This window comes from Pleurodeles waltl, chromosome 3_1 (genome assembly GCF_031143425.1).
Source record: "Pleurodeles waltl isolate 20211129_DDA chromosome 3_1, aPleWal1.hap1.20221129, whole genome shotgun sequence".
Lineage (NCBI taxonomy): Eukaryota > Metazoa > Chordata > Amphibia > Caudata > Salamandridae > Pleurodeles > Pleurodeles waltl.
Genome location: NC_090440.1, coordinates 866,972,385 through 866,998,384, shown reverse-complemented (window position 1 = coordinate 866,998,384; position 26,000 = coordinate 866,972,385). Strand labels below are relative to the sequence as shown.

Genomic DNA, 26,000 nt, shown 5'->3' with positions numbered 1-26,000 from the left:
GCCATTGCAGCCTTCGTAAAAGGGTACATGCACCCTTTCACTGCCAAACCGGACCACTGCACTTACACTATAAGTCACCCCCCTCTGGTAGGCCCTTCAGCCAAAGAACAGGGTGCATGTCTCAAAGTGTTAGGGTACCCCTGCATGAGTAGGGTACCCCTACAGATGCCTGGCCAATTCCTGGACTCTAAGAGTGGGGAAGCCATCTTAAGGTATGAAATAGACACTGGTCAACAAGAGTGGTCAGACTACGTAATGGCTACTCCAAACCTAGGCATGTTTGGCATCAAACATGTTGGAATCATGCAACTAACCCGATTCCAGTTTTAGTTGCATACCACCATGTACTCTGGGGGGTTCCCCCAGTTCTGCCCGTGCAGCCTTACTGTGTCCAGCTGCCAGCCCACGCAGCTGCTGACCCTAGTTACAATTCTGTCCTCCTGTTGATGAGCCAGGCTCAGGCTGCAGGAGCATAAAGGATTTCCTGCAAGGGAGAGATGTGACCACCTCTCCCTGTGGATTAGTTGTCTAAGGGCTGGAGTGGGGTGGCCTCTGAGCGCCACTAGTCTGCATTGAAGGGCATATTTGGTAACCCACTTGCATAATCCAGTTTGTACCAGTTCAGGAACCCCCCCAGTTCCTGCTCTGGTGCAAAACTACACAAGTGTCTACCCCTCTGTCCAGCTCCTTCCCTAGGGAGGTGCCCAGAGCTCTGCCAGGTGGCCACTTGATTCTGCCATCATGGAAATGAGATGAGCAGAGGGCCTCTGGGAGCATCTACTTGGTTAGGCCAGGTAGGAGCCGCCCCTGACCGCCTCTGATAAGTGGGTCACTGCAAAGAGTGGCCAACCCCCTTTTAGAGTTATTTCAGGGCTCTCTCATCGATGGGTCCTCAGATTCATCAAGTAAGACTCTACAAGGAACTCTCTTCAAGACGTAGTCCGCCCATGGCCTCTGGTGGGAAGGCTCCCACTGCAACATTGTTTCTCCAGACCCTACAAGAACTCTGAAACATCCAAGGATGTGCATTCTCCAGGGTCACAATGACTATTTGCACCAGGAAGCACGAAGGAGTGAAGGAATCATTCCCCTGCAACTGCAGGCACCTAAAGGCATTGTCGACCAGTTGGTAGAGTCTGCTGTCTCTGGACATCTGAAGATCCTCCTTCACAGGTAGCGAGTCTGTTGCCTACTCTGGGTTCTGCTTGTCTTCTATCCAAGTAAGGAGACTGCAGGCCCTTGCTCCTGCCACTGGACTAGCACCCCTGTGCACTGCAACTGTTGCATTTGCCAAGGCTTGTAAACTATTCCTCTGGGAGATATTCTGCCTTCAAGAAGACCCAACCTCTAGCACTCTGCAAACTGAATCAGCCCCTGACCTGCAGCTTCTGTGATGAGACTTCTGTTTTGCTGAGCTGGTGAAGGCTCCTTGTGACACTCTGGGTCCGGCAACTGTGGGTCACTCGTGGGGGTTCCATTGACTTCTGTTGGGCTTCCTGTGGGCCGACAGCCAGCTTTGACTCCGCCTCCAGGGTACAGTCTCCTGGAACTTGCTGGTCCCCACAACATTGCAATCTTCTCTTCTGCTTCTATTCTGCACTTACAAGTGCTTGTTGGTGACCTAGCTGGTCAATGACCCTCCTGCAATCCGGCGACCATCTAGGGACAGCTCGTAGGCGACTCCTGGACCCTGCAAGCTGGACAACTTCTTCCAACAACTTGCAGGAACTTCATCTTCAGGAGGGTGGGCATTGCTACCTGCACTACCTCAGCACCTCCTTGGGTGCTGGACTCCGTACCCTCCCCTTGGCAGGTCCTCATGTCCGGAATCCATTCTTGGGTTCCACCGGCCTGGTCCACTGGTCGCGACAGCATCTGGACAATCCAAAGCATTAACATTCTTCAGAATCCCTTCTCCCCTCTGCATCTGGGTCCCTAGAGTAGGTACTCCTGTCATCTGGGTACCCTGGGGTAGGGCACTCCATCCATCCTCTTGCCAGCTGCTTTCCTCAGGGTCCGTTGGGAAGTGTCCTGAATTACACAATCTTCAACCACTACTCTCTGTGTTAGCTTATGGGACAACTGACTTAGTCCTGGTTGCTGGGGTCACCTACTGTACTTACTTCTGGTGTTCTTAACTGGCCAAGCCCCTAGCCAACTCCCACACTAACCTTGGCTGGAATTCCACTTTCACATTCCACTTTTCTTTTTTTTTTTTTTTAGTATATGGTTTGGCCCTCTCATAGGGCCCTGCATACTTTTATGCTATTTCTGCTGGCTATTTTGTGTATATATTGTGTGTAGATACCTCCAAAGGGAGACATACCAATGCTAATCTAGTAGCAGTGTTGTAATAAAGTATCCTTTATTTTTGCAACATTTGTGTGGTTCTTTCTTGTGATTTAGTTTGTGTGATTTAGTTTGTGTGACTAAGTCATTGTGTGACTAAGTCATTGTGTGACTAAGTCATTGTAAGTTATTGTGTGACTACTGCAGTTTCTGCAAGTGCTTTGCAATCCTCTTGGATTAGCTTTAGTTGCTCACCTCAGCTTCTCCTATCTGGATACCTATTCACTATCACTACGTTGCCTAGACTCATTATAGGATGCCACACCACAAACTGAGGCAGCCTCCTACAGCAATGACACCATAGTCTTGGCTAAGATGCAGAAAGCCTGGGGCCGTTTGTGCAGCTGTTTTTAGCGTGGATCCAGCCGCTCCTGCATTTTGTGGAGGGTTAGTTCAGGAAGAGATTTTGATGCCGGCTGTAGTAAAGTAGCATCTTTCTGACATAGTTAGCCCAATTTCTGCCTGTCAGTGTGTTTTAGACTTCAATGCACTGGGATCCTGCTAATTAGAACCCCAGTGTCTGTGTTCTCTCCTATAATTAGGCTGCTGGCAAACATTTACACTACACAATTGGCATACTTGTGCACCCATGTAAGTACCTAGTATAAGGTACTCAGGGCATTGGTACGTCAGGGGTCTCCCATGGGCTGCAGCATGTTTTATACCACCCATGGGAGCCCATGCAAACTGTCTGCAGGTCTGCCACTGCAGCCTGCGTGAAATGGTGTGTGCATCGTTCACTTCAAATATAAGGCTTGCCTTATGTCACGGTCAACACACTTGGACACAGTAAGTCATGCCTCTGTTAGGCCCTTCAGCCAAAGGGCAGGGTGCATGTAGCCAAGTGTGAGGGTATCCCTGCATCAGCAGGGTACCCCTACACACCTCAGGCCAATTCCTGAACTATAAGTGCAGGGAAGCCATCTTAAGGTATGTAGTGGACACTGGTCAACACGAGTGGTCTAACTACACAATGGCTTCTCCGAACGTAAGCATGTTTGGTATCAAACATGATGTAATCATGCAACTACACCGATCCCAGTGCTTGTTGCATAAACTAATGTACTCTGGGGGTTTCTTAAGCTCCCCCAGTTCTGTCTGTGCAGCCTTACAGGGTTTGGCTGCCAATCTGCGATGCTGCCGACCCCAAACACTGCTCTGCCCCCTGCTGATGAGTCTAACTCAAGCTGGGGAATACAGAACAATGTATTTCCTGTCAGGGGGAGGTGTGACCACCTCTCCTTTGCAATAGGTGCCTTTGGGCTGTTTTTGGGTGGCCTCCGAGTGCCACCAGACTGCTTTGAAAGGCACATTTGGTGCCTTCTTTGCATAATACAGTTTGCATTAGTTTGAGCCCCCAGTTCCCGCTCTAGCACAAAAATACACAAAAGAGAGTGGAGCGACCACCTGCCTGTACAGATCCTACCCTAGGGAGGTGCACAGAGCTCAGCCAGATGGTCGGTTGATTCTGCAATCTTGGAAACAAGATGGGCAGAAGCCCATGGGAGCATCTGACTGGATAGGCCAGGTAGATGACGTCTGACTCCCTCTGATAGGTGGATCACTAAAGATAGTAAACAAACCCCTTTTAGGATTAATTAGGGGCTCCCCCGAGGGTGAGTTCTCAGATTCGAGCAAGACTCTACAAGGAACTCTCTGAATTGCAGATGGTCTGCTTTTGGAACTGAAAGCAGACTGTATCCAGTTGGGAGGGCTCCCACTGCAACAGTGTCTCCAGCTCCTGCAGGATTTCTGCAACATCCGTGGCTGTGCATCCTCCGGGGTCACAAGGAATTTGCCTACATCCAAGAAGGAATCTCCATTAGAGTGAAGGAGTCACTTCTCTGCACCTGCACGCACCTCAAGACAATGGCTGGCTGGTGGATCCTTCTGTGCGACGGACAACGAAAAGGCTCTGCTCACAGGTGGTGGTTCTGTGGTCCTCTCCTGGTCCAACTTATCTTCTGACCAACTTGGGAGATGGTGGGCCCTTGCTGCAGCCATTGGAACAGAACCCCTGAGCACTGAGACTGTTGCTCTTGCCAAGGCTTGTTGGCTCTTCCTCCCACAGATCTTCGAGCTCCAAGAAGCCCCAGCCTCCAGCACCTCCGCAACTCCAAGATCAGCTTCCACACCACAGCTCCTGCGACATCGGTTTTGTTGTGCTGCAGAGGCTTCTCTGTGTCTCCCTGTGCCTGCTGCCTGTGGGTCACTCGCAGGGGCTCCTCTTACTCGAACTGGCTTTCCTTCAAAGGGTCGAGTCACTATGACCTTGCAGGTCTCCAAAAGACCTACAATTTTCCATGCAACATCTATTTGCATTTGCAAAGGCTTGCTGGTGGTCCTCCTGGTCACTGACCCTCCTGCAATTCGCAGACCAATGTGGGACAGCTCATGGGTGACTTCAAGCATCTCCTGTACCCCGTAGACTCTTCCTTCACTGTTTTGCAGGAACTTCACCTCCAAGAGGGTGGGCATTGCCTACCTGCACTGCCTGAACATCTCCGATTGGTCTGAGCACTGTCCCCTTCTTTTTCAGGTTCTTCACATCCAGAATCCACTCTTGGGTTCTACCGACCTGGTCCGTGGGTCGCGACAGCAGCTGAACATTCGAGGCTTCCACTGACTTCAATGAGGGATTCCAAAGCCAATTGAAAATGCCAATTGACCCCCTATGCACCTGGGCTCCCTTGTGTAGGTATTCCGGTCATCTGGGTATCCATGGGTGGGGGCACTCTCCAGCCTTCTTTGTGCCAGATGGTTTCCTCAGGGTCCACTGGGAAGGGTCCTGAATCTATACAAATCCAACTGACGGTCCTGTGTTAGCCTATGGGACACCTGGCTTGATTACAACTCTGCATCTGGGCGCCTGTGGGATTTCTAGAACGTACCTATGGTAATTTCCTACTACCCAAACCCTGGAGTTCTAAGTTATCATTGCCAGAAATGGGTCGGCTTGGTGCAGAAGCAGATGGCTTCAGCCATGCTTTTGGTGCTGGGCATGAGGGAGGGGCATCCATAGTAGATGTTCGGTGCCAACCATTGCCTGTTGGCAGTAGTGGCCTGGGAGCCATATGTTCAGTCAGAACCTAATGTTTTTTGGGTGGGGTGGGGGCTCACGGTACCTTGACACAGTGGAAGGTCCTGCATCTGGAGGCCGATCTCTAAATCGCAGTCTTCTACGGAAAAAGCCTCCTAGGCCACAGAGGTATTGTGGAGTTACTCCTCCTCGACATCCTGTTGACCAAAGAGGTCAGGTGTTTCTTCAACCTCCCTATGTTGCGTCTCCCTACGATGGGCCTTTCGATCCCATATAGGTTTCTTCTACCAAAACAATCGGGAGGCCTTGCAAGTCTTCTTCCCTGTGATCGGGAGACAAGCACAGGTTGCAATCCTGATGAAGGTGGTCCTTGGATACTTATCGTGGCACCTCGGGCAGAAACTGAATGGTGTCCTTTCCATCAGCAGTGCATTCCAAGACAAAGCCAACAAGATAAGAAGACAGGCCCAAAAGTGTGCGGTCTGAAGGCCGCGGTTAGATCTTGTTCATCGGATAGTTCCCTAGATTTACATGACGCATATAGATGGGAACACATTCGATAACAATACCAATGAGGGTAAGGTTGGATTACAAACCGAAAGGAGTCTGAAATGGTCTTGAACTGGATCGCAGTAACGGCCAAACTAGACGGCAGAAAGAAAACAATGTAAGAATGAAGTCAATGCCCATATATATTGTCACCTTGGGGAATCACTAACTCACGACTCAAAAGAATTCTTCTAAGAAAAACAATTTGGACATATCCAGCCCCAGCACTAGATGGGATAAGTATGCAAAGCATGTGTATCTATAGCCACAAATGCCTTGAACAGTGCTCCATCTTACCAGGGGATGCATGCTTCCAAGTTATTAACAAAGCCTCTTGGATACCGGACAGGAAGACAACTAGGCTTTTAGGAAGAATCCTACACTTCTTTTAGGAAACGCCCTATTTGCCATTTAACAATTGTTGAGCCTGAAAAACAAAAAGGATCTGAGATGCACTTAAATGACTGTTGTGAAGCCTATTTAGCACATCTGAAAGACTGTGTGTGGTAAAAACAAAAACAAAAAAAAGTGTTGCAATTACACAGCAATTCCTTCTGTATCAAGGTATCCAAGTAGAGCAAGAACATGCAAACTCAGGAATATCTGTGCAAGCAGATAGAATAACTGACAGCACTTGCTTTTGGGTCCACAAATACTTATTAATTTACAACTGCTGTTGCACTACTTCCTTGCCAACTAACCCAAAACAGGGATCCTTCCTTCCAGATCCAATCCTTAAGGAACTATTTAAATATATTTGAATCAAAATAATAGGCTGTCATAACAAAGTATGCACACTGATCTGGCTAAGTGGAATATGAAAATGTTGGTGGGTTGGCAAAAGATGACTCTTACGTATCGAGGACCACTGACAGCAGAGGGCCAAGACAGTTTCTTTTTAGTATGCTTGCAGTAAATGCTGGAGATTGTATTTGTGAGGTTAACTATGGCTATAATGGTGTATACTTTATGTTGTAATATGGTCACAAGTGGGTTCTAGTCAACACTGAAATGGGTTATGTGACCATTTCATACCAACTAATGATAGCCAAGAACAGTTAGCGACACCCCCCCTCCCTTAAAAAAAAAAAAAAAAAAAGAAAAAGCAACAAAAACACAATAAAAACAATTTCCATTAGTGAGGAAATGTTTTGCGGGATGTGAAGGTTGCCACTCAGGATCTGAATAGACAGTACGTATATCCTTCTGTTTAAGTGATGAAGGATGACCTTCCCATATAACTACACCCTTAACTATTTCCACATTGCTCCTGAAAATCAAGCTGATTCACCTCCAAAACAGACAGAATTGTATTATGTACTCCCCCAAAACATTTTTTAACATTTTTTGGGAGGTTGGGAGCCCTGCTTTGAAAAAGAACTATGTTCGAAATCAAAACAATATATCTTTTAGAGAGACTTTTAGAAATGCAGAATGGCCAGATATCTGATGAGGAATTCTGAACAACTGGTCTAGAGGGCACAGTAAAACATTTCAACAAAATCATCAGTTTTTTTCTAAATAGATACAGCTCCTTTTCAAAAATCTTTTTCTGGTTCCACCTTGCAAAAGTAGTTAGTGTCTAGAATCGAAGACTGAAGACCAAGAAAACAAAACACTTGGTGTTTAGTGACCTCTTGATGTCATTTTCAAAGTAGGAGTTCTACAGAATGCAGTTATATAGAGAGGAGATATTGTGACTTGTGTATACATTTAAATTGCAGTAGTGCACATACTTGTTTTGTGAATTAAGAAGCATTTTTTATTGAAAAGGCAGACGATAAATGACCTGATTTCTAGGATGAAATGCTAACTATTGTTTTACCTGATAAAATAAGACAGTATATTTTGACATGCACTCTTCGCTGCAGAACTCCTCCATTTTCCCACCAAAGTGATTCTGCACCAGTTTTGGAGACGTCTGCAAACAGTAACTACACAATTTACAGTGGTTACCCCACCGTTTGGCCAGATCGTGCTTGTACAGCAATTTGCATCCTAGAACACAAAAAAAAAGACAAATTACATATGTTCAACCAGAGAACTTTAAAGCGGATTGGGTCCTAACAGCAGGCCAATTAATTCTACTTTATAAACAACTTCTGTGCCCTCATTCCTCTGTAAAAATGGTAATTACCCCAGTGTGAACTTTATAAGCATGCAGTATGAACCATACAACACTGGCATGCAACTTTTAAGCTTGCTCATACAGTCACCACTTTTTTAAAGCAAATATTTTTATTTTGTAAAATATGCTAATGATTTGGCAATACAGATTTTCAAACGCCCTAAATCTTTAACATTTGTTCTTAATAAAACAAGTTAATCCATAAAAATTTATTCAGTTTGTGCCCGAGTATAAATGAAACTACGTGATTATTGGTTCTGTCCTCTAAAGTGAGTTAATCAGTATAGAGGACATAGCCTCCGTAAATTTTACAAGCAAATACGTTTGAGAAATGTCTGCAGAGATTTCCATTTTACTCTTCCTGCAGACTTCCAGGAGACAGGGATTCATTGTGCTGTACTACTCCATTACCGACGGGGCAAAAAATGTGACAATTCCCTCTTGAGGGTCTTTCTTTAAGCTCACTGATGGTGGGGTGTCAAAAGACTAAAGACTTAACACAACAGGTTTAAGATCTAGGTTACAACTCTCCAACCCCTAAACTTTAATTCTTTGGATTTTTTTTTTTTTTTTTACGCTTTGCCGGATGACGTGAAGTTTATAATTTAAACCCTCAATCTCCAATTATGAATTGGATGCACAACTCACTACAGTTGTATTCTGGAAAGAAAGAAGCGCCTATCTTTGGTCTGCTTGAAATATTTTGGATACATCTGTGGTATCCAAGTGAGCAGGGCCAGATTCCAAAGCATGGCGATCTAGCTCAAAATCGGAGTTCAGTTTTTGACAAGCTTTCTTCTCATTCTCAATTCCAGTTAGGTGGTGGCCATCTGTTTCTCTCTTCTTGAGATCTTTAAGAGGATTTTCCTTTTTCCTGCTACCTTCAGAAAAAATGATCAAGTAATAATATCCCTGGTTGACTACTTCAAGCACCTAATTAAGTAGTTCATAACACACTGGCACAACTGACATCAGGAGTCAACAACGGTGCCTGTATTTCTATCCACCAGACTTTCTTTTGAATTCCAAAGTTAAGGAGGAAGCAACTGTTAACACAGTTATGCATGCTTAACAGCTTGGAACTTTCTTCCTCCTGAAGAACCTAATGTTTGGCAAAAATCATGAAGAATTTCTCTTTTTTAATATTTTGTAACTATTGTGAGACTGAATCAGAAGCATGATTAGTTCAATGACAACATGATGGAGGGTAACCCTACACCTAACAAATAAGGAACACAAACTTTAAAAAAAATCGAATTATCAAATACTTAAAGAATACTTGGACAAGATAAGTAGCCTTATCGAGCTTAAGGCTACTATTAAAATCCCTATGAAATGTTTTTCATTTTAGTGTTCTGTTTATTTAGATAACAATAAAGGAAAAAGTGACAAAATGATTAGAGTTTACCTTCACTACAGAATGTTTTGTCGACACCTGAGAATCGCACTGCTTCCTTTATAATCTTGTCAATTTTGCAGTATTCACACATTGCCATAACACTGTTAATCTTCTTGTACTCGTCACAGCAGGTTTTCCCACAGAACTGGAACATTTTGCCCTGTAGAAGCAGATAAGCATTTAACCATTAGGTAAAGCCCCGGTCTCAGATTTACTGCAGACGCCCTCACCCAAAAGTAAAAGGTATCAAAGGTACCTGAAAAGGGTTTGACTGATGATAACCATAATTAAGTTATTAAACCCAATTTCTAAAAACCAAAAGTAATCAACCCATATTCAAAAACCACATTAATACCAATACTATTTGGACTGATGTAAGAAAAAAACAAGAACTTTTTAAATTAAATACATTTAACAAAAACAAAACCCAGGCTTTTAAAAAGAAAAGGAAATGGTGAACCCCTATCCACTGCGACAAAAAAATATATAACAATGTAGCATAAGGGTTATTACCTATTGAACCTATACATAGAATTACTGTGTACCAGCACTGTAATTAGAGAAAATGACATCTAAGTTAATCAGAAAGCAGATGGTACACAACTGTGTCTTGGTCTCTTATCTTGCGAACATTTCAAACCTGAGAAACCTTCTTGAAAAACTAAAAGCGGGGGCGTGGCTAAGCCTGCCAGCAAGATGAATGGCCGTCGCATCGTGAGGCTCTGCTGGGCTTAGGGCCTAATCCGCGCATTTCTCCTGTCGGAGCAGCCGTCCCAACTTATTGTTCCTCGGCAGGCCCCTCCGAGATCAGGGTGATGTTGGTGGTTCCTGCACTGGGTTTCGCGGGGGCCGTTTTGCTGCTGGGTCTACTGCTCAACGAGAGACGGGCCTGGCGGCTCGAGTGCAGCCCACAGCGTGCCTCATTGGGGTCACATCCTGGTCCCGGGAGGGTACAGCGGGCGTGGTGGCACTGTGTGCTGGGGCGCCTGACGGTGGGGGGGGGGGGCCTATCTGCCTGGAGGCACCAGCGGGCTGGCGGGGCCGAGTGGAGGAAGGCGGCCTCGGACAGGCCTACTGGAGTCTTCCTCGTTTACGAGAGGCGCTCTGGCTGGGACTCCTAGCCATAGCTCCGGCCTGGGCACCCTGTGAAGGACTGCTGGCTGGCTGCTCTTCTCCGTGCCGCTGGAGGAGGTGAGGAGCTCCTGGTGCGGGTCTTCCTCTCTGGTTGGAGCCCCAACGTGGACGTTGCAGCGTGGAGGTACTTCCTGGGTCGGTTCGGACCGGGGGACCATTTGTGGCACTCAGTTGTAGTCCCTGGCTTTTCCTGCTCGCTGGCTGCTCTGCGGTGGGCAGCGCAGCTGTGTGGATGACGTGGCGGAGGTGGCCCCCTGCCTGTTGGATGCCGGGCTGCTCCTGGAGGGTGCCCTAACGAAGGTGTCGCTTGGGTGACTGACTGCTGCTTGCGGTCTGGGGCTCCGATCGGCCCGGCCGGAGTGGGCGCGGTGACTGCGGCGGGAGCCTGGTGCTATTTTTTGCTTTGGCGGGGCTGTGCCTCGAGGCTTCCCTGGACACTTGATGCTGCATTCATTGCGAGGATTTGCGGTGCCAGTTGTCTTTTTGATCTGTCAGCAGGGAGTTCCTTTTTGTTGTGGCCTGACAGCTGTGGAGAATGGGCAAGGCAGAGCCGAAACAGGCAAAGCTCTCCTTTGATGGTGGAAAGAAGAGGGGTGGCATTTCTGCCTCTCAGCTGGGGGATGCGCCTGTGGAGGAGGGGGCCTAGGACACTTCAGTTAAGGTCATGTTCCTGGACCTTAAGATTAGCCTTGCTGGTATCGACGCTAAGCTTGATCATCTGACTGAGCAGCTAGATAGAATTAAGGCCAGGGTGGATGATCACGACTCCCCGTTTGATCAGTGGGAGACGTGCACCTCGGAGTTGGTGGATCGACGACAGCACGAACGGGAGCAATTATTGCGCATGGAACGCGAGCTGGAAGTCATACGTAATAAAAATTAGGATTTGGAGGCACGGTCATGCCGCAATAACATTAGAATCGTTGGTCTCCCGGAGTCCACCGACATGGGTAGGATGGAGGACTTTGTGGAGCACTCTTTCTGAGCTCTTCCCTGGTGAGCTATCCCAGATGCTGGTGGTGGAGAAGGCTCATAGGTCTCAGCCCCCGCCTGGTACTCCGCCGCGCCCCATCATTGTCCGGTTGCTGAATTATCGTGACAGGGACACTGTCCTCCGGCTGGCCAGGGAGCAGCGCCCGGTGGCCTACAAGAACTCTGAATTGAACATTTTTTCGGACTACACCCCCAGTGTACAGGCTGCACGTAGAGCCTTCCTGCCGATTAAACGTACACTCAGTCAGACGGATGCTAGATTCTCTCTTATTTATCCTGCGAAACAGAGTACAGCACGGGGGCAAGCTGCATTTCTTTACCGACCAGAAATTGGCAGCCAAATTTGCCAAAACGATATCTAAGAAGTCTGCGGCTGCTGACCCGCAAGCCACTGGAGCTGAGCGGGCTGCTTTAAGTGACACTGACTGAATCGATTTGGGTGCTGGTGTCTGGGTCGCCTCTACACTACTGATGGGGGGCACCATTATTGTGATATATGTTCTATTGGCCGCTCTAATGTCTATTTTGATTCTAGGCCCTTCGCCCTCCCTCCCCCTGTCCTGTTCGGGGTGGTGGGATGGAAGGCTTGGCATTCGCCCCTTGGATTAGTCCTATTCCTATGCTATTTGTTAAGGGTTGGGTTATTGTGGTTCAAGGGGGTGGGTTCCTTGCTTTGACCCGTTTGGGGGGTCTGCAGTGGGTGGGGGAGGGTGGTATTGTTCATGTTCTGGTCTTTTCTTCTGTTCTTTTTCCTTCGCTTGCTCTGCTTGATTGCGGGCGCAGGCTTGGCGGGATGTTGTGGTTTTGTGGTGCCCTGGCTTGGATGATACAATGGCGCTGATGGGCGTAAGGTGCGGCTTATGTCAGCTTATGTATAGCGCCAGGAAATTGATATATGTATGTTGCAGGAGACTCATTTAGTGGCGGCTATGCTGAATCGGCTAAAGGCTGGCTGGATTGGAGAATTCCACGGTGCGGTGTTCTCGCGCTATGCAAGGGGTGTGGCGATTCTGCTGCGTAAGGGGCTGCATTGGCACACCCAGAAAGTAATAGCGGATCCTAATGGCAGATATATCTTGTTGAGTGGAACGCTGCTAGATAGACCTTGCAGACTTGTCTCAGTCTACGGGTCTAAATACTGATGGCCCTGAATTCTTCCATGAAGTGTGGCGCTTGGTCTAGTCTCTGGGCAGTGGTGCTGTTAACTGGCATGGGGATTTTAACGTGATTTTGGATCCGGGGGTGGATCGTGAGAGTCTGGCCAGGGTGCAGCACGTTGCGGCTGCTAAGGCTCTGTCGTCTGTGATGGCTGATGGTGCCTTGGTGGATCTATGGAGGGTGAAGCATGGGGCTGAAAGAGAGGGCACCTGTGTTAATTACGCTCACAATAGCTGGTCCCGCCTTGACCGTTGGCTGGGCACGAGGGACGTGGAGCTCTGGACACAGTCTGTGGAACATATGGCACGTATGTTATCGGACCAGTCGCCAGTCAAGCTGGTGCTGGCGGTGCCTGGTGGGCCCGGGCGTGCACACACGTGGCGTCTGCTGCACAGGGCTCTTCGGGATGGGGCCTTTCGAGGGGAGGTCCGTGAGGCCATTACTCATTATCTTGCTGAGAATAGTGGGTCCGTGAGCTCAGCTGGAACATTATGGGAGGATTTTAAGGTGGTCATTCGTGGGGTATGCCTTTCGAAACAACATGGGTGTATTACAGACGCTGCGGCAGGAGTTGGCTGATTTAGAGGCGCAGATAGCGGACCTGGAGAGGCATCTGGTGACAGACTGGTCTGGTGCTAGGCTTGCGAATCTGCGGAGTGCTGTATCTCTGTACGAGGAGGCCTCCCTGCGGGAGATTAGTTTTTTTGGGGAAGCTTGCCAGGGCAAGGCGCTATGGGGAGGGTGAGAGGGCTGGGCGCACGACAGCGAACATGTTACGTAAGCCTTGGGCATGTAATTATATTACAGAAATAGACAATGCGGAGGGTGAGTGCGTGGTGGGGGCGGACGGTGTCATGCAGGTTTTTACCAAATTCTTTGCAGATCTGTATACTGAGCCTTCCTAGCTGGATGACGAGGCCGCACAGGTTTACTTCTCTGAGATTAGCTTCCTCTGGTTTGATGATGCTCATCGATCTTATTTCGATGCTGTAAGGAAATGCCTCCTTGGCATGGTTACCCCCTGACTTTTTGCCTTTGCTGATGCCAAGTTATGATTTGAAAGTGTGCTGAGGCCGGCTAACCAGGCCCCAGCACCAGTGGTTCTTTCCATAACCTGTACCTTTGTTTCCACAATTGGCACAACCCTGGCTCTCAGGTAAGTCCCTTGTAACTGGTACCCCTGGTACCAAGGGCCCTGATGCCAGGGAAGGTCTCTAAGGGCTGCAGCATATCTTATGCCACCCTGGGGACCCCTCACTCAGCACAGACACACTGCTTGCCAGCTTGTGTGTGCTGGTGGGGAGAAAATGACTAAGTCGACATGGCACTCCCCCCAGGGTGCCATGCCAACCTCACACTGCCTATGGCATAGATAAGTCACCCCTCTAGCAGGCCTTACAGCCCTAAGGCAGGGTGCACTATACCATAGGGTAGGGCATAAGTGCATTAGCACTGTGCCCCTACAGTGTCTAAGCAAAACCTTAGACATTGTAAGTGCAGGGTAGCCATAAGAGTATATGGTCTGGGAGTCGGTTATGCATGAACTCCACAGCACCATAATGGCTACACTGAAAACTGGGAAGTTTGGGATCAAACTTCTCAGCACAATAAATGCACACTGCCGCCAGTTTACATTTTATTGTAACATACACCCCAGAGGGCATCTTAGAGGTGCCCCCTGAAACCTTAACCGACTACCAGTGTAGGCTGACTAGTTTTAGCAGCCTGCCACACACCAGACATGCTGCTGGCCACATGGGGAGCGTGCCTTTGTCACTCTGTGGCTAGTAACAAAGCCTGTACTGGGTGGAGGTGCTTCTCACCTCCCTCTACAGGAACTGTAACACCTGGCGGTGAGCCTCAAAGGCTCACCCCCTTTGTTACAGCACCCCAGGGCACTCCAGCTAGTGGAGTTGCCCGCCCCCTCCGGCCACGGCCCCACCTTTGGCGGCAAGGCCGGAGGCGATAATGAGAAAAACAAGGAGGAGTCACTGGCCAGTCAGGACAGCCCCTAAGGTGTCCTGAGGTGACTCTGACTTTTAGAAATCCTCCATCTTGAAGATGGAGGATTCCCCCAATAGGATTAGGGATGTGCCCCCAATCCCCTCAGGGAGGAGGCACAAAGAGGGTGTAGCCACCCTCAGGGCTAGTAGCCATTGGCTACTAACCCCCCAGACCTAAAAACACCCCTAAATCGAGTATTTAGGGGCTCTCATAACACAGCAAGATAGATTCCTGCAACCTAAGACTAAGAAGGACTGCTGAGCTAAAAAACCTGCAGAGAAGACGGAAACACCAACTGCTTTGGCCTCAGCTCTACCGGCCTGTCTCTCCACTTCAAAAGAACTGCTCCAGCGACACGTTCCATAGGGTCCAGCGACCTCTGAAGCCTCAGAGGACTACTCTGCATCTAGAAGGACCAAGATCTCCCGAGGACAGCGGCCCTGCTCCACAAAGACTGCAACTTTGCAACAAAGAAGCAACTTTGAAACAACACACGTTTCCCGCCGGAAGCGTGAGACTTTGCACTCTGCACCCAACGCCCCCGGCTCGACTTGTGGAGAACACTACAGGGAGGACTCCCCGGCGACTGCGCGCCCGTGAGTAGCCAGAGTTGACCCCCCTGAGCCCCCACGGCGACGCCTGCAGAGGGAATCCCGAGGCTCCCCCTGACCGCGACTGCCTGCTTCAAAGACCCGATGCCTGGTAAGGACACTGCACCTGCAGCCCCCAGGACCTGAAGGATCCGACCTCCAGTGCAGAAGCGACCCCCAGGTGGCCCTCTCCCTTGCCCAGGTGGTGGCTACCCCGAGGAGCCCCCCCCCCCCCCCTTGCCTGCATAGCTGAAGAGACCCCTTGGTCTCCCATTGAACTCCATTACAAACCTGATGCCTGTTTTCACACTGCACCCGGCCGCTGAGGGTGTACTTTCTGTGCTGACTTGTGTCCCCCCCCCCCCCCAGTGCCCTACAAAACCCCCCTGGTCTGCCCTCCAAAGACGTGGGTACTTACCGGCTGGCAGATTGGAACCGGGGCACCCCCTTCTACATTGAAGCCTATGCGTTTTGGGCACCACTTTGACCTCTGCACCTGACCGGCCCTGAGCTGCTGGTGTGATAACTTTGGGGTTGCCCTGAACCCCCAACAGTGGGCTACCTTGGACCCAACTTTGAACCCTGTAGGTGGTTTACTTACCTGCAAATCTAACAAACACTTACCTCCCCTAGGAACTGTTGAAAATTGCGCGGTCTAGTTTTAAAATAGCTTATTGCCATTTGTGTGAAAACTGTATATGCTATTTTGCTAATTCAAAGTTCCTAAGTGAAATACCTTTCATTTAAAGTATTGTTTGTAAATCTTGAACCTGTGGTTCTTAAAATAAACTAAGAAAATATATTTTTCTATATAAAAACCTATTGGCCTGGAATTGTCATTGAGTGTGTTCCTCATTTATTGCCTGTGTGTGTACAACAAATGCTTAACACTACCCTCTGATACTGCTCGACCACACTACCACAAAATAGAGCATTAGAATTATCTCTTTTTGCCACTATCTTACCTCTAAGGGGAACCCTTGGACTCTGTGCATGCTATTTCTTACTTTTAAATAGTACATACAGAGCCAACTTCCTACAGATGCTCCCTTCTCAGTTGAGGAGGTTAAATTGGCGATTCACAGTCTGCCTGGAGATAAGTCCCACAGCATGGATGGACTGACTCCTGCATTCTACAACGAATACTCTGATATTCTTGCACCTCAACTTTTGGAGGTTTATGCGGAGGCTATGGAGACTGGAGTTCTCCGGGCCTGCCTTCATGAGGCCCTGATTGTCACGATTCTTAAGCCTGGTAAGGCTCTACACTGCTGTGACTTGTATCGCCCGCTCTCTATGATTAACATAGATAATAAAATTTTGGCCAAGATGATAGCAGTGCGGCTGCAGCCACTGTTGCCGAAGTTGGTGCTCCCGGACCAGTCTGGGTTTGTGTCAGGCCGGTCTACGTCTCATAATTTGCGTACGTACTTTGCGGTTGCTGGCACGATTGAAGCAGAGGAGGATGCGGCTGAGGTGTTTCTGGACGCCACTAAAGCTTTCGACTCGCTGGCATGGAAGTACATGTTTGCGCTGCTTGCCAGAGTGGGTCTGAGCATGCGTTTTGTGCAACTGATCCGCTTGCTGTATTCGGAACCCAACGCTAGATTGCGGTTAAACTGAAGCATCTCAGGCCCCTTTCGGGTGGCTTGGGGGACTCGCCAAGCGTGCCCTTTATCTCCGTTGCTTTTTGCAATTGTGATGGAACCGCTTGCGAAGTGCCTGAGACAATATCATAACTTTAGAGGGCTGCCGTTCCAACAGCGGCCCATATTGATCTCAATGTATGCAGATTACATTGTGCTGTATATGCGTGAGCCGCGCAAAATTCTTGATGTCCTGCTTGACGAAATCGTGTGATTCAGTGCTTTCTCTGGCACTATGATCAATTGGTCCAAATCAGTAGTGATGCCCCTTTCTGTGGGGTCGGCGAGATTTTCCTCCCGGTATCAGATTGGGTGGACGAATGGTCCAGTACGCTCTTTAGGAGTTTGGCTGAGTCGTGACGTGGAGACACTCTGGTTGGCCAATTATGGCAAGGCCATCTTGTGGCTGGAAGATAGGGTTGAGGTGTGGCGTTCGCTGCCGCTTATAATACGTATAGCTATTGTTAAAATGGTAGTGCTACCCAAGTTCCTGTACCGGTTTGTGAATCTTCCCTCCATTCTTACTGCAAGCTTTTTGCAGCGCCTTCGTTCTGCTCTGATACGGTTGGTTTGGGCAGGCGGACAGCCTAGAATTGCCTGGGAGAACTCAACGTTACCGTTTGAGTTGGGCAGCCTTACTGCTCCGACTTGCAGCTCTATCATTACTGTGCGCAGGCCCATTTTGCGTATTATTGGCTGCACCCTGTTCGTTATGTACCACATCTCGCACCTGAAAGTGATGCAGTGTGGCCGTACGGACTGTCAAAGGTTCTTGAGAACCCCTCCCGGCCCAGGTCGTGTGGTGTGGATACCGTGGCATGTACTGCTAGGGCTTGGACTGCCTTACTGCGCTGTGTTGGCATGCGCGAGCCCTTCGCTCCCTCAATGTTGATGCTGGCTGTCGCAGATGAAAGGATGTTTCGCGATGTGCAGCTGCGCGATTTCCTACATGACTCGTGTTTAACTGAACTAGGTGACTGGTTTGTGGAGGGGCTGTTGATCTCCCAGGAAGTGGCGCTTGGGGATGGACGTGATAATGTGCTGAATAAGTTGTACGTATTGCGTGTTTGCGCGATGCTCCGTGCGCGCTTCCCTGGCCTCCCTGCGACTCCATTGGTATGTCAGGCACTGCAGGTGCTATGTTGTGCGATGTCTCCCCACAAGCTCATTACCAAGTTATATAACTGCTTACAAGGTCAGCAGAGTGGAGTCGCAATGTCTGCTAAGGCTAAATGGGAGGCTGATTTGGTGAGGCTATTTCTGAAGACGCGCGGAAGAAATGCTGCACACATACGAGAGTTCTGTCACCTAATTACAGGCTGCGGCTTATTCATTTCAAATTCCTGCATTGCACATACTACACCTCTCGAGGTTTGTATGCTATGGGTCTGCGTGCAGATGCGTATTGTGAAAGGTGTTGCACCCCCGATGCTGACTTTTTACATCTTGTGTGGAACTGTAGGGGAGTTCATATTTTTTGGTCGGAGGTAATGCATGTGATTGAGGAGATGACTGGCCTGGATCTGCCCTCTTCCCCTAAGCTGGCGCTTCTTGGATTGGTCGATGAGGTTCTGCCGGCTCATAGGAGACTGGTGGGCCTGCTGCTGCTGCTACGGGCTAAGCACAGGGTTGCGATGTGCTGGGGGCGCGGTAGCCCTCCTCGTGGGTCTGACTGGTTGCGTGACGCCTCATTTTGTCAAGAGCAATTAATGATCTTCTGGGAGTTGGTCCCTGACGGTCCCCGGCCACAAGCTATCTGGCCTCCGCTGCGCTCCTTCTTGGAGTCTACTCTGTGAGGCTGTAGATGTGAATCACCTTCGGCCATGCACTTGACAGTTCCGATTAAAGTTGCTACTATCTTGTGCCATGGCTGATATGCATAAATGGATGACTGCACTAGTCTCCCGCGTCTCTCCTCTGCACGTCCTTTTTCTTTCTCTCTGTTGGTTATGAATCTGTTCTTCAGCCCTAAGAACGTGAGCTCCTCCTGAGCTTGTCCCTGGATTTGTGCTTAACAAAGCTTTAACTCTCCTGATGCTATACCCAGACTAGTTTTGATTGAGATGGGATGAACTCCCCCTGAGATTCTGATTGGTTGTTTGAGATAAGCATTGGGTGTTTGTATACTGCATGGGACTACGTATGCATTAATTTTGCTTTTCTGTTCATCGGGCTCTCTTTGTTGTATGTTTCTTTATAACTGAATAAACAAATAAAAAAAAATACCTAAAACCGGAAAATCTTATATTCTCTGAACGTAAATCCAAACAAAGAAGATTTCTCCAACTTTTCTCCACAGAATTTCTCCAACGCTCCACTGACTCTCCTTCAGTTAAAAAAAAAAAAAAAAAAAAAGGTTTCACCAACTTAATCAGTAAGGGACCTCTCCCACATTGGTTTCCTTAACCAGGCTACTTGGATTCATCATGGATCAAAACCTTAAGATGAATTTGTATTGTCTAGTCAATAGATGGAATTACGACTAAAATATTGACAGACTAGAGTGATAGAAACTCATCATAAAGAAATAAAAAACATAAAAGGCTTTTACGAAAAAATGATCCTGCACGTCAGCAAAACTTCAGCATCAAACGAGGCTCTGCCAAGAAAACTTAATCCCTCTGTTCCTCCAGCTATCAAGACGGCAGAATAAACCATACTGCATTCTCATTCCCACAGCACAGTGTGTTGCTTGCAGCCTTCCCCCAAATCTAAAATGGCTACCAGCGGTTCTTCATGCTGCCACACAAATCTTCACAAGTGCAATAAGGTGCAAGTCAAACCTAGTGAGTGCACACAGAGAATTTTACTGGATGTTGCTTGAATCAAGTCACATTTAAATGTTGCGTCTCGCACACGTCTTACATCAGCTCACCCATCAACCTGATCAATAAGCTAAGAAATATAAGAGGTGGCAGAAGCATCTCATTCATACTTAGGTCCTCTTGATAAGCTGCAAGAAAATGAAATGGCCTCCCAGAAGACAGACCAAATAGGAGCCTGCTTTCCTTCCAGAAAGAGTTAAATCCCTACCGGACCAAAAACCATTTCAAAGACTAGTTTGTTCATGTTCTATCTTCTATCCTCAACCTATTCTATTTTCTACCTAATCTGTATTCTTTATCAATGCAGAAATATTAACTCTTCACACTGCCACTAATTAAGTCCTCCACTACCCATCTAACTAGGTATTGGCTGGATAAGTACTTTAAAAATAAAAAAATAAGACTGAAATTCACTTATGATAAAAGAATTAAAATGACAGAAAAAAAGAGGAAAAAGGAATTAAGAGTGCAGGTAGGGAACAGTTTATGAAAATAATTAAGGGTACGGAACAATGTGATGATATTGATTATGTTTGACCAATGACTGTGTTTCACTACTGCACATATTAGTTGCTCAATGTTCACCAGTAGCACATTATATGTTTTGTTCAGTTTAGCCGCCTATTGGCTTTGACATGGCATTAGCCATTATTTTCTGTATTCAGTTTAGCCGCCTATTGGCTTTGACACTGCATTAGCCATTACATTCTGTATTCTGCCTATTGGCTTTGACATGCTGTATTCAATTTAGCCGCCTATTGCCTTTGACATTGCATTAGCCATTACATTCTGTATTCTGCCTATTGGCTTTGACATGATATTAGACATTGCATTTTGTATTCAGCTCAGCTGCCTATTGGCTTTGACATGATATTATATATTACATTTTGTATTCAGCTCAGCTGCCTATTGGCTTTGACATGACATTAGACATTGCATTTGATATTTAGGTTAGCTGCCTATTGCCTTTAACGTGGAGTTAGACATTGCAGTTGAGAATCCAAACTGTATTTTTCCAAGCTGTGTTTTGCCACAAGATGAACCAAGCTGTTTTCTTCTCACACTAGACTAGACCTGATAAGAGAGAGTACATTTGGTGTTTTCCTTTCGGCTCAAGCTTGGGAAGAGGAGCAGTCTAGGAGATCTGTCCAGTCTCCAAACGCTTGCGTAGTTTTCCCGGGTCTGAGAGGAGGGGGGAACGCTTTTCTAAGGGTGGCTCAGGGCTTCGGAGAATTAGATTCTCTTCTGCCTGACTTCGGACTGGAACTTGGCGCCAGTTGCCAGTCTCCCGTGTGGGTAGATAATCTCTTTCTCGCAGTTGACCGGAGTCATCAACTTGCAGACCCCAGAAAGATGAAGCTGTAAACAGTTTCTCACACGGTGAAGTATTTGTTTTGCTTTACATTCAATATCTTATAAATATAACCTGCTGTGTACATTGCAACTGTGATATATTTTGTTTTCATTGAACGTGTGCTTGAAATCTATTAATTCGTCTCTCACGAACTTGTGGGTGGGGAAGAATTAACAACAATAAAAGTCTTCTTTGAACTCAGAAGTGCATTCTTGATATGTTCTGTAAGCTCTGAAAACGAGATAAGAAGGAAAGCAGCACAAACACCACCACACCAACATAACAAAAAGTGTATTACAATAGGAGCATGGTGAAGTGGAGGAAACAAATTTCAATTAAAATGGGCAAAAGTGGTTTACTTACAAAACCGGATACAAACTCCCCTTTCTTCAGAATCAGAAAATACTGAGCCTCGGAGAAGAAGGAACCATTTACAAGGCACTTTTACCAAATGAAGATGTTTATGTGGTAGAGTAAAGAGGTGCAGGTGTAATGTCTTCAGAAATAACTAACTTACCTCATATTATAATCTGCAAGATGCCCTAGTCATAGGCAACCATTTAACATCTCGAAAGAAATGCTACCAACTAGACCCTTCACGGGTGTTGCATCATCAAATCAAGGCAAAGAATCAAAGAAGCTTGATACTTTGTTGGAAGAGTGGAAGAGGAATCAAGAAGAATATTAATGCTGTTTATCTTTACTATTCTCACAACTAATGTTGTGCTTTGAAGAACATTGTTGCTGACCACTGTGAGAAAATGAGGTGTGTTATATGGTGTGGTTGTGGACCTCACTAAGTAATACACTTACTAAACACTTTAGGACCCTTAGGTTTAGTCTGGCAAACGTTCAGCTAAACCCTGGGTAGCTGCGGATATGACCAGCAAGACTTACATAAAGGAACAAATGTAAAGCTTTTAACCAGCACCAAAACAAATGAAGAAATCAACAAGACATTAAAGGACCCTCAACACCAATGTATATAAAAAATATATTTTTATGTAATTTTAGACAACAGCGAAAAGATATACCAGAGTGTTAAAAAGATATAGATTTTACAAGGCATAGCAAATCAAGACATTTCGCTCAACCACGAACAAGCATTAGCAAATTCAACGAATGTGACTCTTGGAAGGCGACCAACACCAGAAGGGAGAAAGCATGGGGGGAACAAGCAAGGTCCTCAGAAAAAGCTACCTCAACGAAGGGAAGAAGACTTCATTTGGTTGCAGGCACTTTTATCCTTTCCAGGGCTTTCATATGAGTGGTCCTGATGCAAGGGATGAAGGATGCTGAAGATGCTCAACGGATGCTGTGGATGAGATGTGTCAACGTAGATCTTGCTGCGACGGCTCCTTAGATTACAAAGGGGGGTGAAGCGGTCCTGGTCACAAGGTTGACATCGCAAGAAGTCCTCCGGGTGCTAGCAGAAGTTCAGTTGTCACTTAACTACAGTTCACGCAGTATTATGGACACAAGCCACTCCTTCCCTGGCCGATAACTCGTCCTCTGGGGCATCCCAGGTGACACCCCCAGGCTCAGCGGACTTGGGTGTAATTTTGTAGATCAGATCCTGGTCCCTGAGGCTGCATGCTGCATTTGGTGGCTGGTTTAAGATTCTGGGCTACGAACTAGCCTCAGCAGGTTTCTCAGCTGTTGTGAACAGGTCCGCTCATTGACCCTAGATTATGGCTAGGCGCCAGAGACAACGTCTCCTCAAGCAGGACACAGCAGTCAGTCACTCTCCTTTGCTAGCCAGCAGGTTCAGCTTCTGTCGTTTCCACCGGGCAGTCCTTCATTGTTCCCTCTTCCAGACCAGTCGAGTTCTGAGTGCCTAGGAGGCCCTATGTTTTTTTTTATTTTTATTATTATTATTTTTTTTTAAAACAGGAAATGCCCGCAGCATAGGATGCAGTTGGTTGCCAAAGGGCTACCAGGTTGCCTCCTTCATGAAGAACACTTCGGAAGTGTGGCATCTATCTATCACTGGGACGCACTAATCTGTCCACATCAAAGATGGCAGAACCCCCCTCCTCTTCCAGAGCTCCTTAGCCCAACCCAGGGTTATGGCTACACATCTCTGAAAGTCTGGTTGGCAACTAGCTTCCCCTTCCCTGTCCGTAGTGCCTGTGTGTACATATTGAGTACAGCAGTCCCTCTCCCAAGTGTTTCCCATTTACAATAAAAAGGCAGCTTTGCCTTTGAAGCTTGCCCTTTGGCTAACAACTGTGTAGCTTCCTGCCTGGGGGAAGTAACACATCCTCCAGTTACAGGTCTTGATGGTTTCTTTTCCTGGGAGTCGCGAGCATGTCTCCACAGGTGGGCAGAAAGTTGTCTGCAGGACAGACCCGAAGTACAACTGTAAACGGGCACTAGAAACCTTGAGAAACTGAAGTGGCAACTTCTGAAGTTACACTTTGTCCATCAGTGACAAATTCGATTTGAACAGTAAACAGGATTTAATGCACTGAGTCTTTTGATACAGTACCAACTTTAGAAGTCCCATTAATATGTTAGCAGGGCTGAGGTGTCAGCTTGTCACTTTGTACTTACCAAAGGGGCTATTAGCCTTTCAGTAGCCTTTCCATAGTAAAAACGACAATTTAGGGTCTTTACTGCCAGAACAAAGTATGTTCCACTTCTTAACACAGCCCTCTCCCTTAGGGCTCGTTAGGCCTACCTTAGGGGTGACTTGCATACATCATAAAGGGAGGCTTAGGCTTTGCCATTACCTTAAATAGCAAAGCTGAGTTAGCAGTTTAAAACTGCCCAACCAGTCTGCAGTGGAGTTATGGGTGCACCATTGGTTAAACATATCCAGCATACGCTGGCAAAGTGATCGAGCAGGTGACAATGAGCCCTAGAGCTGGTGACAATTTAAATCTACTGTCACTCCAAGAACTATAGCGGAATGAAAAATTGGACTATCACACATGGCCTGAACACAGTGGAAGATTGGCGACAGGCTGCATTTGTTCAGTATAATTAGATATACGATTGAGCCTCTAAATATCCATTTCATGGTTCTATATTGAGTTAATAAAGACTTTTTGCACTAATTTTGATTATTTGCAAAACTGCTTAAATAATGAACCAGCTTTTGTATTCATTTCACCCTTGATCTTTAGTCATATGATGGCAGGATGTGGTCATTTTTTCACAGGGACCGAAGATCTCTGCAATTTTTCTGAAAAAGTTATTTTTCATTGCAGATGCTTGAGAGCTACTCATTACTGGCTGTGTGGCCATACACCAGTAAATTTGTTGCTTCTGATTAGTGAGTTTTTTTTTTTTTTTACAGCATAAGCCTCACATATGATTAAGCACCCATTATTTTCTTAAAATACCATTTGTTGTGATACAATATTTCATATTTCCAGTTTTTTGTGAGGCACTCACTACCGATCTTTGTACGAGTTTGTGAACATTTTTGTGAAAATACATTTCTGATTTGCTTCCAGTGAGTTATTTTTCACTGAGGTTTCAGTATTGTGTAATCCATTATCAAGGTTAATTAGGTCATTGCTTCTTTTGAAGCAATCTAGTATTTTAGCTTCTTTGTGACAAACAGCGTTTGTTTACTGACTGTCACAAATGTTTTCTCCTTCCTTTTCTCGACTGAACAGGTTTTAAAAGTGATATGGCATAAGAAACTCATGTTGCTGGATTCATTGCGCCATACTAGTATGTAGCTATCCTCTTTTCCAGTAGGTAACTGAAGACGTATTAAGGGAATTGCTAACCAGTGCTGCTCAGTCTCTCTTTCTGGGTGCTACTGTGGTTCTTTGTCCTGATGATGACTCTTACTAAGTAAGTTTAATAGGGTTGAAACGTTGACAAGGTAACACTAGAGGACTGATTTGAATTATGATGTGGTACACCTAACTGATTCAGAGATGTGTTGTCGAAATTTGTATTAATTACAACCCCTAGTTTTGTACATATGCCTTGCATATAGCACCTGTGTACACTTTAGCTTCATCATTCACTTTCACTGTGCGGTTTTCGTTGAAGCACCTTTCTGTGATGTAATATCTGTAAAATGCTGTTTTAATGTATCCTCATATATTTATATACTTCCTTTGAGATGTGTCTATATAGAATAACCTGGATTTGATTCCTTATATACCTAATCAATTGATAGCTCTTTCGGTTTTGCCAAGAAGATGAGGTCTACACTGCCCAAGAGGACTAGTGTGTTGTCTTATTATTCCAGTCTGCAGTGGCAGACAAAGAGCAATGTTTTACTTTGTCACACTCAGGGAAGCACAACAAAGGCTGCAGTCCCTGGGAGGCACTAATTTACAGGTCCTGGGTATCCCTGGTGCCATATACTAGGGCCTTAAAATTAAGTTAGGTTATGCTAAATGGGGACTAGCCAATTAAACATGCACCATTTTAAGTGTCAGGACACATGCACTGATTCCTGCTTAGGAGGACTCAGAGCATTTCAGAGTCATTACACCAATACCAAATAGTCAAAACGGTAGCTAAAGGTCAGGGTAAACCGGCAAAACACTGGTTTCCTTACACCCTCAAATTGAGGATCATAACCCTCTAAACCTCTGGTTTTTCATGAAACCTAGGACAATAACGTCACAGGGCCCATGCAGATTGTCTCTCCGGCTACAATCTTGCCCAAAAAAATGTTTCAGCCCCATTCCCCACCAAACAATCTCTTATTCTTTGGCCATCAAAACAGAATAATATTAAACTGGATTTAAACAATAGAAGAAGCAGCCTGCTGTGTGCTTGGTCTCTGCGTAAGGGTAAGTGGGAGACACTTACATCCACAAAGTCAAAATCACTTTGCATGCTTGGTCAGGAT

General features: G+C 46.7%; 1 protein-coding gene across 12 annotated transcripts in view; it reads right to left on the bottom strand.

Annotated features, from left to right (window-relative positions):
- The window catches only part of ZMYM4 (zinc finger MYM-type containing 4), a 1,242,519-nt gene that overhangs the window by 490,981 nt on the left and 725,538 nt on the right, over positions 1-26,000 (bottom strand). For all 12 annotated transcript variants that reach the window (XM_069223800.1, XM_069223806.1, XM_069223798.1 and 9 more), the window contains exons 12-13: positions 9,475-9,625; positions 7,764-7,936 (exon numbers count right to left, since the gene is read on the bottom strand). In XM_069223800.1, the coding sequence (XP_069079901.1) occupies positions 7,764-7,936; positions 9,475-9,625 (324 nt within the window). The remainder of the gene's footprint in view (positions 1-7,763; positions 7,937-9,474; positions 9,626-26,000) is intronic.